Source organism: Carettochelys insculpta, chromosome 10, assembly GCF_033958435.1.
Source record: "Carettochelys insculpta isolate YL-2023 chromosome 10, ASM3395843v1, whole genome shotgun sequence".
Classification (NCBI taxonomy): domain Eukaryota; kingdom Metazoa; phylum Chordata; order Testudines; family Carettochelyidae; genus Carettochelys; species Carettochelys insculpta.
The window spans coordinates 45,424,888-45,441,391 of record NC_134146.1 but is presented as its reverse complement, the minus strand read 5'-3'; the positions used below and the strand labels follow the sequence as shown (position 1 = coordinate 45,441,391).

General features: G+C 41.8%; 1 protein-coding gene across 3 annotated transcripts in view; it reads right to left on the bottom strand.

Moving 5' to 3' along the window:
- Positions 1-1,409: 1,409 nt before the first annotated feature.
- Positions 1,410-16,504, bottom strand: part of SENP5 (SUMO specific peptidase 5) — a 36,878-nt gene continuing 21,783 nt past the window's right edge. For 2 of the 3 annotated variants that reach the window (XM_075004427.1, XM_075004426.1), the window contains exons 3-10: positions 12,270-12,375; positions 11,952-12,099; positions 11,107-11,154; positions 9,480-9,557; positions 5,894-6,031; positions 3,848-3,931; positions 2,353-2,403; positions 1,410-2,276 (exon numbers count right to left, since the gene is read on the bottom strand). In XM_075004427.1, coding sequence (XP_074860528.1) covers positions 2,148-2,276; positions 2,353-2,403; positions 3,848-3,931; positions 5,894-6,031; positions 9,480-9,557; positions 11,107-11,154; positions 11,952-12,099; positions 12,270-12,375 — 782 coding nt within the window. In that variant the 3' untranslated portion in view covers positions 1,410-2,147. The remainder of the gene's footprint in view (positions 2,277-2,352; positions 2,404-3,847; positions 3,932-5,893; positions 6,032-9,479; positions 9,558-11,106; positions 11,155-11,951; positions 12,100-12,269; positions 12,376-16,504) is intronic. The other variant, XM_075004428.1, reaches the window with a different exon arrangement.

The following is a 16,504-nucleotide window of genomic DNA, read 5'->3' as shown; positions in this document are numbered from 1 at the left end:
GCTCCAAAACACAGGTATCTCAGGGCATCAAGCAACCACAGATTTCAGTGCCTTAGGAAATCAAATACTCATGGACAAGGACACCTCTAAGGAAAGTGCTCCATCATTTCTGATCCAACAACTGATGTTTTTGGGGAATCTCACATTCTGAGAATCTCTCCTCTGCCTACCCCAAAATAATTCAATTTTGCCTTTCATCAATACCTGGAATTACAAAAGCTGACATCTAAAATCAAAACGACCTATTGCCATTTATTCTTTGCTCTTCACTCACGTTAGACAGAGAAACTACACTCGGTAACATTTTCGTTTAAAGGCTACTGTCCATAGTGTTTGGTCCAAGACACTATGACAGGCGTGCTGGTATTGTATACTCAATAGCGCAGGGGAAAGCTTAAATAAATCTATGTGCTTTCCTAAACAAAGATGCACAAAGTTTAAATGCTGAACTTACAACTAACTACTTGGGCCTGAACTAAGGACACTGTTGCTCACCCAGTGCCCAATTCAGCAAAGTATTTGAGCAAGTGCCTAGCTTTAAGTATATGCTGAAGAGCCTTGCTGACCTGGGATCCAAAACGTGATGCTGCAAGCCCTTTTGTGGCGGGAGCACAAAGTTATTACACTGTGCATGAACACAAAATAAGGTAACAGTGCTAAGCACGATCATCTGCACAGAACAGCCCCACTGTGTTTACTCCCTCCCTTGAAAAACTAGTGTAAAGAAGCGGGGAGCAGCAGCAGAGCATGGTCAGGCAGCAGGAGAGGAGATGTCATGCAGAGGCACTTGGTTACATGCTGTTTCCTATTCAGCCTCAAACCTGCCATCAGAGTTGGTGTGGTGAGCTTTTTAAACACAGCCTCAGATTTCCATGCACTCTGTCTTGTGACATTCCTATACCGCACGGTGCAGGACCAAGCCGCTAGCAGAGCTCTGACCACGTGCTTTTTGGGCCAGGGACGGTGTGTCTCCATTCTGTAGATACACCACTCATTGCAATGGAACCCTGGGCCATGACAGGAGCTGCTAGGTGTTATCACTCTGCCATTCATTAACCAAAAGGAGATGACAAGAGAATTAAAATAATCAAATACCATGGAGAGATATGGAAAGATTTTTTTTGTCCTTTGAATGAATTGAAAGTTTTAGAATTGGGGAGGAAGAGAAGTAGGATGGACAGAATAGATAGAAGGGAACCAGTTTCAGAAGAGAGACCTAGAAAGAAGATGGCTAAGGAGAAAGATGAACTGAAGCACCACTTCACCTTATAAATAGGTTACCAAATCCTGGGTTAAAACTAAACTTTGCATCTTCAGGGTCAGTATCAAAATTCTCCCTCTAACATTCCAAGATAGGAGCACAATCTCCAGTACTCCCCAAGCCCACATGAACATACTGCCAATCTGAATAGCTGAACATCTCCATGTTTTATTATACAGTCACGCGCTGAAGTCCCATTTGTGCAAAGGCTGCTTTTCAACCACAGGGAACAGGGTGATAACAGCTAGATACATGTTAACCGAGAACAGTTTTTTATTAGTGACTTCAACTCTATTTAAAGGGAGTCTCCACAAATAAAGCCTATAAGCAGATTTAACCGTCCCCTCTACCCATGCCACCCGCCAAGAAAGTGGGAATTCCATACTACAGAGCCACAATGAGAAAAATGAAATAATTTGTGTTTTCGAAAAAAGGTTCTAACTGCTCTTTTATGGCATTGAATTGTTTGATACATTCAAAGCATTATTGCATCAGAAAACGGATCATGCATCTTTACGCTTTCAAACAAAATTTTCAACCTGTATTCTGTCATTTCTAGCTACATTTCAAAGGTGCACCAAATCTACAATTTTATACTTTTTTTAGTTGCATGCTTTGCCTATATGCATGCTTAGATAATAAATATTAAATACAGGAAAGAACATAAAAGAGGAAACCAAAATGACATGAGGAATATTTTGTGGCAGCTCTGTTAAGTCCTGCCAAGGAAAGAACCGAAAAAGTTGAGGTAACAGTGGCCACATCACTCAGCTGAGAGTCATCTGAAATTCACGGAAGTTTTCAGAAATTCAAGTACACAAAACACCAGCTGGAATCTTCGGAAATGCCAGAGAAATAGCTTGGCTTTTTTGTTTTTTTAAAACTGTTAGTCTATTAGCTGGCGATCACACAGCTCCTTGTAAATCCTTTTTCTTACTCGTGGCATATCGTCCTGGGAGAACTGAAAAGGCTGGTCTAAGGCGAGGCACTTGCAGTACTGAGGAAAACGAAAAAGCTTAATTGAAACAGGGAAATTTACAGGAGAAATCCAAAGGAAAAAAGCATGGAACGCTTTAACATTAGGCTCTTACCTGAAGCACGAAAACGCCACAGTCGCTGTCATTTTTCTGTTGTGGAATGCACTGAGGTAGGAAAAAGATACAAGAAGTGAAAAGTCTTATACCTGCAGCCCTTTTTCCATTTTCCCTCCAAGTTCTATTGAAAATCCCAAGTGAGATTCTGCAAGATTAAGGAGTTCTCTTCATTAAAACTGGTCACCCGGCAGCACTTACAACTTGAGCTGCAATTACTTATTTTGGGCCCAGTCATGAGAGGCGAAGCAACCTCAGCACCTTGTTAGGATCATGCCTAGTATTTGAGAGTAGACATTTTATGACAGGCAAATTATAGCTCTCCCTCCTATACCTCATTTTTAATGACCAATTGAGGACGGCTTCCTCTCAATTACTTTAAATAAATATTTTAACATTACTGCCGACTTTACTCGGGTCAGGCTTAAAGACATCAGCAGTTCATGCAAGCTTAGAGAAGTGTTTCCGGAGGTATCTGTGCTACAGAAGGTGGATTCCCATCCCATCCTCACCCACTGATCTTGAAGGAAGCAACAGGCAATTTGTGGACAGGCCAAGAGAATGCAAGGCTTTGGGTAATGGGCCTGTGTGCTGCACAGTCACTGGCCTGGAACAGAACACGTAGAGAGGCAACACTTTCGTCCCGAATGATAGCTTGCCATTTCCTGGCTTCATCTCTCTTTTTTCAATACTTGGATCTCACTGACTCTCAGACATTAACATCTCCTTCATAGCCCCAGCACTGCCAAAGGGAAAAAATGATACATTCCTAGATCCAAAATCCTCCATCTCACAGAGGGCTACGCAGAAATCAGGGGGATCTGCTTAGCATTGCAGTGTCACCTACCAGTATCTCCCAGGAGGCTGCCTAATGTTCAATGACCTGTTTTATACCCTGAGAACCATGACGGGACAGTTATGCAAGTCACAAATTCCCTGGTTCACACTTCACACAAGTTGTTCCCTTTTATCGCTGCCAGAGGTAATTTGTTAGTTAGCGAATGTAGTGCTGGTGAAATGTGACAGACTCTCAGCCCTAGAGACCAAAGCACTTTGTCTATCCGCAGCATATATAAACAGCCCTCTGTCTATCCACAGCACTACTTGTTTTCCAGTTCCAACTGTCCCCACAGCTGATGAGCTTCAACCTTTGTCTGGAGCAGTCACCTCTAAAGATGAGAAGAGCTGGCCTCTACTCTTCCTTACCCTTCTGCCCGCTTGGCTGCTGACTGCACTGGCTTTGCAATGTACATAACTTCACCAAAGTCTGGGCTGAGACCACCAACTCACTTAACAGGAGACAGTGACCTGGCGGGATCTGAACCAGCTGCAAAGAGCCCGAGAGCAAGCCAAAGTTGTCCAGCCTTGATCTTTCTGTTTACTTAAAAATAAATATGGTTCCTTTAATCACATGGATGTAAACGTGAAGGCAGCACACTCAAAAGACTAAGCCTGTAGAAGAGACACGCAGGGGTTTAGAGGGGCCAATGCTTACCTTTGTAACAGCGGTCTGCCATCCCTGAAGAAACTCAGCATGATTCTTCTCTCTTGCTTCAGTCAGTAAATACTTACGGATGTTCTTAAAAAGAAAATCATGGCCTTACTGTCACACCCAAGTTAAAGCCAAGGAAAAAGACACACAGGTAAATTTAACCAAGGTAAGCTTGGCTCTTGTGCTTAACTCAGCTCTTGGGGTTAAGAAGAAACCTTGTTTCAGTGGGTGCTGTGCCTTCTTACACCAGGGCTGAATTTGGCCCTTCCAGTCCATGCAGGGACACAGTGGAATCCTCACCCTCTGCCCCCCCACCACACACACTCCCCCCCGCCCCCCCAAGTACAAACAGATTGGGGAAAGGGCTAGAACATGAACTGTAGAGAAGAACTTTGAACGGGCAAGGAGACACACTAGATGGCCCAGCCCTGTCCAGGTCTAATGCATTTCACTGGCCACATGCACATTTGACAGCATTTCTCTCTCTCTAAATGTAATGAGAGAACTATTCATAGAATCACAGGGCCTCGAGGGACGGAGGCTTTTGACTGCTGTGTCTGATCAACTGCAAAACTTCTGGGCATGTCCTTGGGATCGATACATAGAAGCCTATCAAGTTTTGGAAAATCCGAAAGGGATAATGGGGAACAGAGAGCGCCCCTCGGCAACTGTTTAGCAGACCCAGAACTTCAACCACCTCTGTAATTCTCTGCAAACCAAAGAACTGCTTGATGGCAGAAATTAATATTGTCTAGCATAACAACCCCTCTCATTTTAGCATATCCCAGATAAGCTTAAATGGTTGACATCCTTCAGGAGAAGGAAAAAAAGAACAAATAAAATTGGGGGAATAGGGATTCACACACAACCCCTGCCTGGGGAGAATGGAGAACTGTGACGTGGCGAGTTGCAGAATGTCCCTGAAATACAAGGCGGGGAAGGGAGGAATGCAGCATGCAGGGACCGGGCAAACAACGGGAATGGAACAATGCTACAAGAAACCCTTCGTGTCTAAAATTAGCTTGGCTTAGAGGAGCAACAATGTGTGCAACTCCCCAGCTCTATAAACACCACAGTATACCTGTAACACAGCTGCTGCTGCAGCTCTGTCGCCTCAGTGTAGATGCTTCCGAGCCTGATGAAAGGGGTTGTCCCCTGGACATAGTTAACCTACCTCTCCAAGAGCTGGCACCTTGATCAATGGAGCCTAGCTGTGTTTGCAGTAGGCGGTCAGCACAAGCCAACTCAATCACGTAAGGAGTTAAGCTGTTCATAGCTTGAGTGATGTAGCTAGTTTGCTCTACCTTTTTATCTTTGACAGCTGCTGATGGAAAATGTATTTTAATTCTGATGTCATTTCTATGACCTCTGGCCAATAACTGCTACTCTGCCTTAAGAGAAAAGATGACACCTACACATACTTAAAAGCTGCAGCATGCTTATATTTGCAAGCAATTAGGCCAGCTGAGCAAAACAGCCCGTAAAATTGGCCAGTCCAGACCAAACTACTTGCCTACACTTTCCCATCATGACTGATATTTCAATTGGTCAGACACTCAAGAAAAATGCTGGTTCCTGACACACCTCAAAAACACCAAAACAATCTTTGGGTTACAAGTCCTCTTTGAACCATGGGTTTCTCTTACTGTACTGGGCTATATGCCTTAATTTTTGTTGGAGTGCTGGAGAAGAAGAGAATGTACAACGAAAAAAGACTCCTAGACACTGACTGGTTGTATGCATATTGCAATAGAAGACCTGGCTTTATTCACAGCTTTGGTACAGAATCACTGACACTGACCAAAGTCTGCACCTCAGTTTCTCCATCTGTCAGAGACATTAGTGGGTTTCCTCCACCAACATAAAGCACTTTCAGAACTGGATGAAGGCAGTAAGTGCCAAGTGTTTGTTTAATTTTTAGAACGTGCACACAGATTACATAAAGCAAGATGCCCCCAAAAATCTATATATTTTTAAGAGAGGATGAAAATTTAATTCTTAAAGGAAGAAATCAAACACACTGAGTGTAACTATAATCATTCCACTTACCTCTACGCAAAATTTAAAATGAATGCCTTGGGAATCATAAAATGAAATAATTCGGTTGGGGATGTTCACAGTAATGAGGGACCAGTGGACTTCCAGGTGAATAGGAATTAACAAGAGGGTCTTTTTGAACAAGTCCACCTGACAAAAACGAAAAAAAATGTATTACCGAAGAGGGTAACAGATCATGTGCAAGATAAATAAGCTTCCCACAACACCGTATTTATTTTAACAGAACATCTTTGCCCTCTCCTGACCCCAACAAGGTCTCTTCTTTCATCTCCCTCCAAGAGCACCTCACACGGGCATTTCAGTCACAGGTTTTGTCTTGTACAAGACACAAGACACTGTGGCAGTACAAAAAATTACTATGAGCAGCACTGTGGGGTTTCATATTTAGCCTTCATCTGCCACTGCAAGAGTCTGTTCAATTTGTGTGTTAGAATGGAGGGTACCGGGCAACTCATTTTAACAAACGACGCTAACACAACCTGCAATCAAGCTAGGTCATTTATATGTCTTTGAAACAAAGTTTCTGCAATATGAACTCAGCTGATTTGTACGGTCTTTGCAGGACTGATGGCAGCATAAATGGGCCAGCAGATTAAGCAGTCAGGACTCAATCAAACCACACAAAAACAGCAGGCGAGGCACTTTTCTGACCCTTCGTCACTGTAATAGGGCACTTTGTTCTTGCCCAGTGAACTGCAGCTCTAACAAAGAGGCAGTGATACTTTCCAGGACAAAGATTGTCTTCCTATGTCTGTCAACGCAGCACCTAGCACATTTTGTATATGTCTAATAAAGTCCAATAAGCAATATAATCCAGGGTGTGACTCTTCATTGCAAAGTCAATGAAAGATAGGGCTACTATACTATGCTGTACTGTGCCCAGCACACCAGGGTCTTGGGACGTGACTGTGGCTCTGCAATGCTACAGTAATACCCTACAAAAGCCCAACAACAGCTCCAGCCCACAAGCGAGGAATCATATGGTACGTGGAACAACCACAAAAGTTTTGAGCAAGTGATGGCAGCATCAATGTCAAGGACAAAACTGTTCCGTATGGAACTTTTAACATGCTGAGATGGTTTAATTCCTAGCGCTGGGAACGCCGATGGAAAGGAAAAGTGCATTTCCAGAGCTTAATGCACCAGATTTTGGTTTAGATCAACTATTACATACAAAGGAACATTAGGAAGGCAGAGTGAACAACTCACCCTACATCATTAATGTTGCCCAGGCAATTATTGGATTATGATATTTACTCCAGCAGAAGAGACACTATTAATGGTCAGACAGGCAAACAAGAAAGATAGACTAATACTCCCTTAATCAAGCGGAATGGGCAGAAATTAATACTGTGCAGCATAACAGCCCACCTAACCAAGGCACACTTTAGAACACCACCATGTTTGTAAGAGCAGACTAGGATTTATTCTTCTGCACATAAGGCCCTGGAAACACGTTAGTCTTCAACTGCATTGTCTCCCTCATAAAAGCATGTCCTATTGCTAGAATCTTGTCTTGTACACCAGAAACGCAGAAGAAACAAGACACTGGATTAAATGGACAGGTCTGATCCTGTAGGACAATTCTGTCTCTTCATAAAAGCATGTTGCAATTTCTACAAACCACAGCATTCATGCTATCAAACTATGAACAGGGGAGGTGCTGATTATGTGCACAAAAAGGAAATAAAGTGTCCATAGGAACATCAGTGGGTAACACAAATGGTGCAGAGAAAAGGTCAGACAGATAGTTGGAATCGCTCAGCACCCAGCAACTCAAAATGATAACATATTTCGATTTAGAAATGCTGCCCCAGTGCTTCCTGTTCCTTTAGAAGCCAGGCTGCATATCCCATGTTGCAACACAGCCTCCCCTCCTGTAATCCAGACAGGGAGTGCAGCAACAAAGAAGAACTGGGACACTAAGAAACCAAACTCTGAGGCATTGCAGCAATGTATCCAAACTGAATAGTGGGTTTTCAGGGGATGATATGAATTTTTTTGTACAGAGCAGACAATTCCCCTGAAAAACATTTAGTCATAAACCCATAATGCTAAATACTAACACTCCTTGAAAAATCTGACCCTTTGTCTTTATAGCTATACTTGAAGTTCAAGAGTGATTAAGTATCAATATTTATATAACAATCTTTATAATAAAAGAGGTTATCACAACAGAGATGAAGTTTCCCCTTGCTGCAGTGGTGCGGTGGCAAACAGCTATCTACTTTGGAAGGAAACGACTTTAGGGATTTTCTAAAAAATATTTTCATGATGTTACTTTCACTAACACAGTCACGGCCTCATCTGAACACTCCCCTACAGTGACATGAGCATCAACAAGAGCCAGAAAGTCTATTTTCACTTACCGTGCCTCTGCAAAATTTATAAAGCACATCCCTGCCTCTGATGAAAAAGCAAACTACAATTTAAGATGTCTCATTTTAATAAGATCTAGTAAGAGATTTGGCTCATCCAAACAGTATCCCTTGAAACACCACTGTTATATTTTGGGGAGTCTCTTAAGTCACTTTTTATCAGAAGGGAGGTAAATAGAAACTTGACAACCTTTCAGTTCCTTTATCAGACTACATTAGACTTCCTATCTGAAAATGGGTTAGCCTGATTTTTCTTTTGTTTAATAGCTGCATTAAAATGTGGCTCTGCTGTACACAGCATCTCTACATTTTTTGTTATTTTTTTTCCCCTTTCAGTCAACAGGCCCATATAGACTAGCTTAATTTCCGGAATACAGACTGAATTCTTTCTTTCTCCCTCATACGCCACCAGCCATCAGGGAGGGATAGCTCTGCCGTTTGAGCATTAGTCTGCTAAACCCAGGGTTGAGAGTTCAATCCTTGAGGAGGCCATTTGGGGGCCTGGGGCAAACAAATTTAAAAAAAAAAAAAAATCTGCCAGGGATGGTACTTTGCCCTGTCAAAAGGGCAGGTGACTGGATTTGATGATCTCCCAAGGTCCCTTCCAGTTCCATGAGATGTGTATCTCCATATATATCAACAAGAAGGTTTTTGCCATCTAAACTGAGCTGTTAGCCACAGCCCCATTTTGCTGCTCTCTGAACGATAACCAAACTTCAGAAAACAATTCTGTTGATGATGCAGGAGGAGGAATGGAATGCGGCTCTCACAGAATATTAGAATTGGAAGGGACCTCAAAGGTCATCAAATCCAGTCCCCTGCCCTCACAGCATGACCAAGCACTATCTCGTCCCTTTCAGGTATGAATGTAACGGTAACCTGTTCTTAAATATTTCCAATGATGGAAATTCTACAACAGCCTAGGCAATTTATTCCAGTAATTAACTACCCCGACAATTAGGAAATTTTTCCTAATGTCCACTCTAAACCTTCTTTGCTGAAATTCCAGCCCATTGCTTTTTGGTCCTTGTCTTTCCCACAGGTCTGTTGGCTCAGCAATGCTAAGAGATGTATTAAGCAGTAAAAACCTATTTTAGTCACTTGGTATTAAAGTAATTTTAAGTTAGGATTTCTCCCCTGCTCAGAATCCAACAGCCTATTTTATAAAAATGATAAAAATAAACAGAATTAAATGGTACCTTTTTAGTCCATCGCTTGACACCATTATATCCTTTGGTTACCAGCTGTCTATGAAAAAAGCTGTTAAAAAAATGAACCTAGAAAAACAAGTTAAGATAAATGTGCATTAGAAGTCTGCATAAATTCTTCCAGGGATGCAGAACAGAACTACTACAAAATAAAATATCTAGTCAATCATAATATTAATAAAGATGATAATAAATAAGAACCAAAAAAGCAAAACAGCAAAAGGAACAGGCAAGTCTATACATGTTTTAACAAACCTTAAATATGACTAGTTTTCAGAAAAAAGATAAACCCTTAATTGCTCTACAATGTGATGTGAAACAGTTTATTTTTTGATCTGGCATCCCTAACATGCAGGTGCAATATTTTATTTAGGGAAAAGAGACCAAAGAGGAGTTACAGAAGTTAATCTCCTGCAGTCCAGGGATTAAAAATCACTGAAGGATGGGGGAAATCATAGTTTCCTATCCTTCCTATACAACCTGCTGGAAATGCCGACTTTCTGCTCTCTGATGCAAAACCAAATAAGATGACTGACAAAAGTTAAAAAGTTTAAGGCACAAAAATAGGGACATGAGTATTCAAATCCTCTGGCCAGATGCAGACTTTGCAAAAATGCTTCAGAATTATAAAACACTTTGTCATCTGCTGGGTCACATATTTTTTGCAAGTTACTACTGTTGCGATAAAAGCTTGTAGATATTTACAGGTAAAACAATGCTTTTGCATTAGGTTAACACTTGTTTTAGCCTCTACAACTAAAGGAAGAGATTAATACAAAACAAAAAGCTGTGCCATCGTATGCAGTTTTGTCTTTGTATTTAACAATCATGCTAGTACTGAAGTGATAGAAGTTATTAAATTATTGTTTCAAAAAGCTAGATCAGCATTAGAAAACCCTTGGAAAAAAACCACTAGTAATTCCAACAGAAGCGTCTAACTGCATTCTACAAGGCGCTAGCACAAGATCTCCCACGAGGATTTAAATTATGCACTATAAATGTGGGCACAGGCAGAATGAGATACAATCTTCAATACCACAACTGGTTTAAGCACTGCAAGCAGAGGAAATACTAATGAGAAATCACTATCACCACCAATCAAAGCAGCAGCACATACATTCTGAGCAAGTACATTAAAGGTTTGCTAAAAATGGCATCGTGTGATTTCTTTGTGGTCTCAACGATTCCATATTCAATTTGTTCAGCTTACGGATCAACAGACGGTTCTATTAACTGTCCGTGCTATAAACAAACTCAATCCAGAATCTGAAAGGCAAGATGGGTTTCTTCTGCATTGAGCATCAACAGCAACAAGACACACTATAGTCGGAAGACTTCTGTGAAGCCTGAAGAGATACCATCCCACCTCCTTACCTATGCAGCTTTACAAGCCTACATGGAATAAAATTTGGCATCAGTAAAGCAAGAGACTGTCTGAAGGCAGCAAAGCCAGTGAGTACAAAACAACTGTGTTCACATCGTCACTTTGAATTACCATAATGGCACTTTAATCTTCATCAAACCTCCTTCCCACGTGTCACATGCACCTCTGGTATAATGCCATCTTCCCCTTCCTATCCTGTAATGGACACCCTTTTCACAAAACAAAAATGCTCACCTTGTCAGGGACTGCATCCATTATGAGTTCACCATACATGTTAATAATCTGTAAGAGTTGGTAAAAATTATAATTTGTATTGACCATTTACGCTACGCCAGCGTATTACTGAAATGGCATGTGAAAAGCGCTCAGCTCTTTTCTAACAAGAAGCTGACTAAATAGAGTAATGCTTCATGATGCTCTGTTGCAGGTCTGGAATAAATAATGGGCTGCTAGAATAGGCACCATATAAGCGGATGCTTAAAGAGTGCCCCAATATGAAAAGTTTTAATTCCATTTAGGTCTAATGAGGTACATCTAGGGCACTGCAACCCTCTCCAGTATTATGGCTATGGGCCTTGCTGCTCTGGCACCCGCAGGACATGACCAGTCCTGAATGAAGGAATTTACCTCATCAGGGAAGGTCCCCTGCCTCTGGTGCCACTTCAGGCTAGACCAGCCACACTGCCACAGCTGCAGTTGCCGCACTCTGGGCTGCCAACCCTCCTACTTTCTGAGCCCTGACCACCAGGGCTTTCTGGAGCCAAGAAATCTATGGTCTGGTTGCTGGACCAGAGAGTCCCAGTTTAGGGAGGTGCAACCTGTACTGATTTTTTTGCACCTTCAAACACTATTTTCTCCAAGAGGAAGTACCATGTAGTTGCATGAGAACAAGTCAGGGAGTTAGAAACTCAAGTTCGATAATACTGTATCTCCTAATGAAAACCCACACACCCTCTCTGGCTGAGGCTCCCATCTACGAAGTGAGGATTATAGTGAGCAGCTTTCACACAGGTTACGAGGGGTTAGTCAGTATTTTCAATGCTCTGAAGAGATAAAAATAATTAACAAGCACCTCTAACCTGGTCATTAAGCCAGTTCTGACCATCTAGGGTAGCCAGATCATCCATATCTAGCATGTGCTTATTATAGAAGACACGAAAATTGCAAGTGGAAGATTTTGGATGCCTTGTCCGATACTTCATTATTTCTTTGTTGATGAAAGGCTTTCTGAAACAGAATAAAAAAGGTAGAGAGATGTGGATAAAGATATTACAGTTCACACCAAACGGAGGAGTGTTCCGCCAGGGGTCCGTTTCAATATGCAATGCAAATTAGTGATGCAAGTAATTTTTTTTTTTCTTTTTACACAGGTCCTAGAATTTATTTCAGCCACAAACCTGTGGGAGAAATCTTCATTAAAGACTTCCTTTAATCTTGCCATGACATCTTTTTCACAGAGTGGAACTAAACTGCCATATTTCTTCATCACTTCATCTAGGAATCCTATGAATACATGAGATAAAGGAAAAAAAGCAAACATGTAAAAAGTGTCCAATATAGTCCAAAATAACCAGATATTATAAATACTTAATAGCAGTGTCCCACCTACTCACTGGCAAGTTAATGAATGTAGTTAATATAATACAAAAGTTAAAGAGCCCACAGCAGCACTATTAAAAAGTAAGTTAACCCCAGAATTGAAAGATCACTTACAAGTTATCATCTACATAAAAAACGTCAAATACTTTGAGCCCCAAATTTCTTCATTTATGCGGCAGTTATGCCCAGCTAATCCCACTGGAGTTACTCACAATTTATACTTTTGTATGCAAGAGAAGAATTGAGACTTTTGCCTATTTCTATCAATATTTCAAATATAGTCTATTCAAACATTATAAATTCAGGGTGCCAAAGAATTAAAGCTTTCATTAAAACTACATTTCTAGCCCTAGTCTAGGAAGAAAGACTCCGTCATGCAAAAAAGTCAGTGCAGTATTGTCTGTTGACGGCTCCCAGGCCACCTCTGCTACCCACTGTTCTCTTGAAATGTAGTTCAATAAAAACATATCAGTTTTGATCCATTTTTACTAACTACTCAGCAATGAAAAATCAAGAAGCAAGCCAATTTCACCCAGTTGCTGCCTTGGAAAGCCCCAAACAGCAGTGACCTCAGCAAGTAGAGCTATTCAATGGGAAAGACCAAAAGTTTGAGGCTGGAGGAAAAGTCTAGCAATCAGATGTTTGCTGGCTGCTAAGAAAAAAGTCAGGAATAGAATGGTGGAGATATTACCCCATTCCAGCATCAAAAAGCAGAGTAAGTAGGAGGCAGGAACCAGAGAGATCGGAGGAACAGACCATCAGCCAGTGCTGACAGTTCTGGAAGGAGACACACCAAATTCTGCAACTGAGAGGGGGCTTTTTGGAAGGGAAGGAAAAACTTCCCAAAATACCAAAAGCCTGTTAACCAGAAGCTTACTAGAAAGATGGAGCCCCAGAAAAGGGTCAAGAGATATCATCCCAATAGGCATTCCAACATCCTTCCCTTTCTCTGGAGAGCAGGATGGGGTCAGAAGGCTGGTTTCTCACCTGGACACAGCCACAGTGCAACTGGTACCTTTCTAATTGCACTGGCCTTTTGGTAAGTCCTCCTCTTACTTAGGGTTTGGTCAAGTTTTCAAGTAGCATTTGTAAGGTTATAGAGGGATGGTGCTGGGCAGAGCAAGGCAGGAAAAGAAGTGACAGATGTGATAAGTGATTAGAAAATAAAATGGTACAGGTTGAACCTCTCATTCTGCACTCTTGGGACCTGACTGGTGCTGGATGAGAAAGGGTGCCAGACAATGGGAGATCAATATTTTCTAGTACATCACTAACACCTTCCACTGCCTACTGGGCTCTTAGAAGATATTTAGGAGTAAATTACAGTGAAATAAGATCAGAAGACTGAGAGCCAGGATTACTGGCTGGAAACAAACTTTATGGAACCACAGGAAACTTGGCCACACAAGATAAGTGGTCATCCAGCTAACTAAAATCATGGCAGATTAGAGTTTGCAGCCAAGAGAGTTCCAGATTAGAGATGTTCAACCTGAAATTCTGAGAGATTCCAAGGGAGAAACAGAATGAAACACAATGAAAACAAACATTCATACGTAAGACAGAGGAAGGTAGGAAAACACTCTGAAAATTATTTAGGAAGACATACACCATAACCTATTACAGAAGAAATGTGAAGTGAAGCCATGGAAAGAAATTATGCTAAAAGTGAAGAAGAAACGAGAACCCCACTAAAGAAATTATTAAAATGTGTTGCAGACCACCCTTAATTGTAACATTGGCAAACACTAAAGCTCTGTCTACACTACAGAATTCTGTCGGCAGAAGTCATTGTTGGCAGGTATTTCCCGACAGAACTGCTGTCTACAGAACACGTCCACACCTAATACAGGCTCCCCCTGTTGACATCCTCTGTTGACAGAGAGCAGCCAGACTGCCCAGCCCTCTGTTGACAAAATAGCTAACTGGAAGCTACGCAAAGAGGGCTGCCCTGTGAACTGGAAGCCCTCTCTGTCGACCAAGGGCCTCCCAGAGCACGTGCACTATTTTTCTGCCTACAGAATCTGTCTGCAGAGGCGCTGTGCCTCGAGCTTTCAAGACATGATTCTGCTGGGAAAAAGACTGTTGTGTTGACAGATTCTAGACAGAACACATTTGTAGTGTGGGCATTTTCTAGTTTTGTCGACAGAAGGCCTCTTCTCTCGACAAAACTTCGTAGTGTAGACACAGCATAAGAGCCCAGTTTGTACCCCTTTAAGTTGTAAAGGGTTGTGGTAACAAAAGTGCTTTTCACCCTGACTAGCAAGTTAGACAGCATTGAATAAATTATCAAGCCTTATGCTGTATATATGCTGGAAGGAGCAAGGATGTTCTTGTGTTTCAGGACTGAGGAGACCTAAGCCCTGTTCCTGGTTGCCTCTGATGTCACTTATGCTGGTGTAAAGCAAAGGTAACTCAAAGAGGGAAACAACCCCGAGTTCAAAACTGGCACAAAATTAGAATCAGGTCCTGCTTGTGAATTTAGCCAAGCTGCAACCTCTCTCTCTCTCTGTGCCAGCTTCCTCCTCTGTAAACTAAGATGCTACAACACTTGTGGGAAGAGTTGAGAGGCTGAAATTTTTTAATGCTTGAGAAGAACTTTGAGAGTCTCAGACAAGCAGCACTAGATGTGCCAAGTCACTTTATGCAAATACCTCTGAACAAAAGGGCAAGATTTTAGATTAACCTAAAATCCTGGAGAGAGATTAAAAGGACAAAAACACAAAAATCAAAGAGGGCCAGAATTAAGACACTGATCTCATCTTTATCTTCTCTCAGTCTGACCTACCATCATGCTGATCATAGGCCCTCATGCAATAACGCAAAGCTCAAAGAACAAATGTGTGCTTATTTCACCTCCCATCTGAAGCTCGAAGGTTTCTACAAACATTGATAAGTCTAACTAGGAATGACTGTCTTGGATCCATGTTCAGGTTGCCTAACTGCGATTTTTTTCATGTCACCCATGTACCAACTCCACTGTACACACATAGGACCTCTTTAGTGGAAGCAAAAACCCCTTCATCCATTCTCTCAAATGGATCAGGGAGAAAGAGCATAAGAGAAATGGAAACATAAGAGGCAGCCTGGGAGAGCGTCCTTTCAAATACCACCTCTGTAGCACTTTGTGGTCCCTTGCAGGCACTTGTAACCCTTTGAATATGCAAATTCAAATTGGGAATTCCCAATTCCAACATTTATATTTTGCCACTGACTTCAAGTGGAGCAGAATTTGGTCCCCAACTGACAACAACCAAGAGTGGACACTGGGTTATAAACTGCTTGCGAAAACACAGCTGGTTTCTTGGGAATGGGAAAAGGAGCCCAGAAATGCTTGGGAAAAGAAGAAAAAAAAGTGGACAGTGAAAGTCTGCTTTTTATTTTCCTCTTTTACAAGATTTCATATAACGCCACACCTTCCCCAAACCCCCAGAAGCGTTTAAACCTTTAAATGTGCACAGCATTATTAGCAATCAATACTGCTAAGGTGTAAATCAGTAAGTTAATGGTGTACTACTTAGTTGGAAAAAGGTACAGGTTGAACTCTCTGATCCGGAACTCTCTCATCCAGGGAAACGCCATAATAGGGCATGAGTTTAGTTAGCCGGACGAGGTGTGGCCAAGTTTCCTGTGGTTCCATAAGCCTTGTTTACAGCCACCAGTCCTAGCTCTCAGTGTTCTGTGCTGTTATTTTGCTGTAATTTACCCCTAATGTTTTCTAAGAGCCCAGTAAGCAGTGAAAGTGGTAGTAATGTGCTAGAACTTGTTGACCTCCCGTCGTCTGGCACTTTCTCTTGTCCAGCACCAGGCAGGTCCTGAGCGTGCCAGATAAGAGAGTTTCAACTTGTACTGTCTTTGTGCCTCACAACATACCTAACCCATACCCCAATATCATGCTAATTCACATGGTTGGTGCTGACTGCTGGAATGAATTAAGCTTCAAAATATCCCTGAGAGCTATAATTATACCATTTTTTTCTAAAGCAGAACTGAGGCCCAGTGTTTAAGTGACATGCCAGGGCCATTTAAGCAGTGC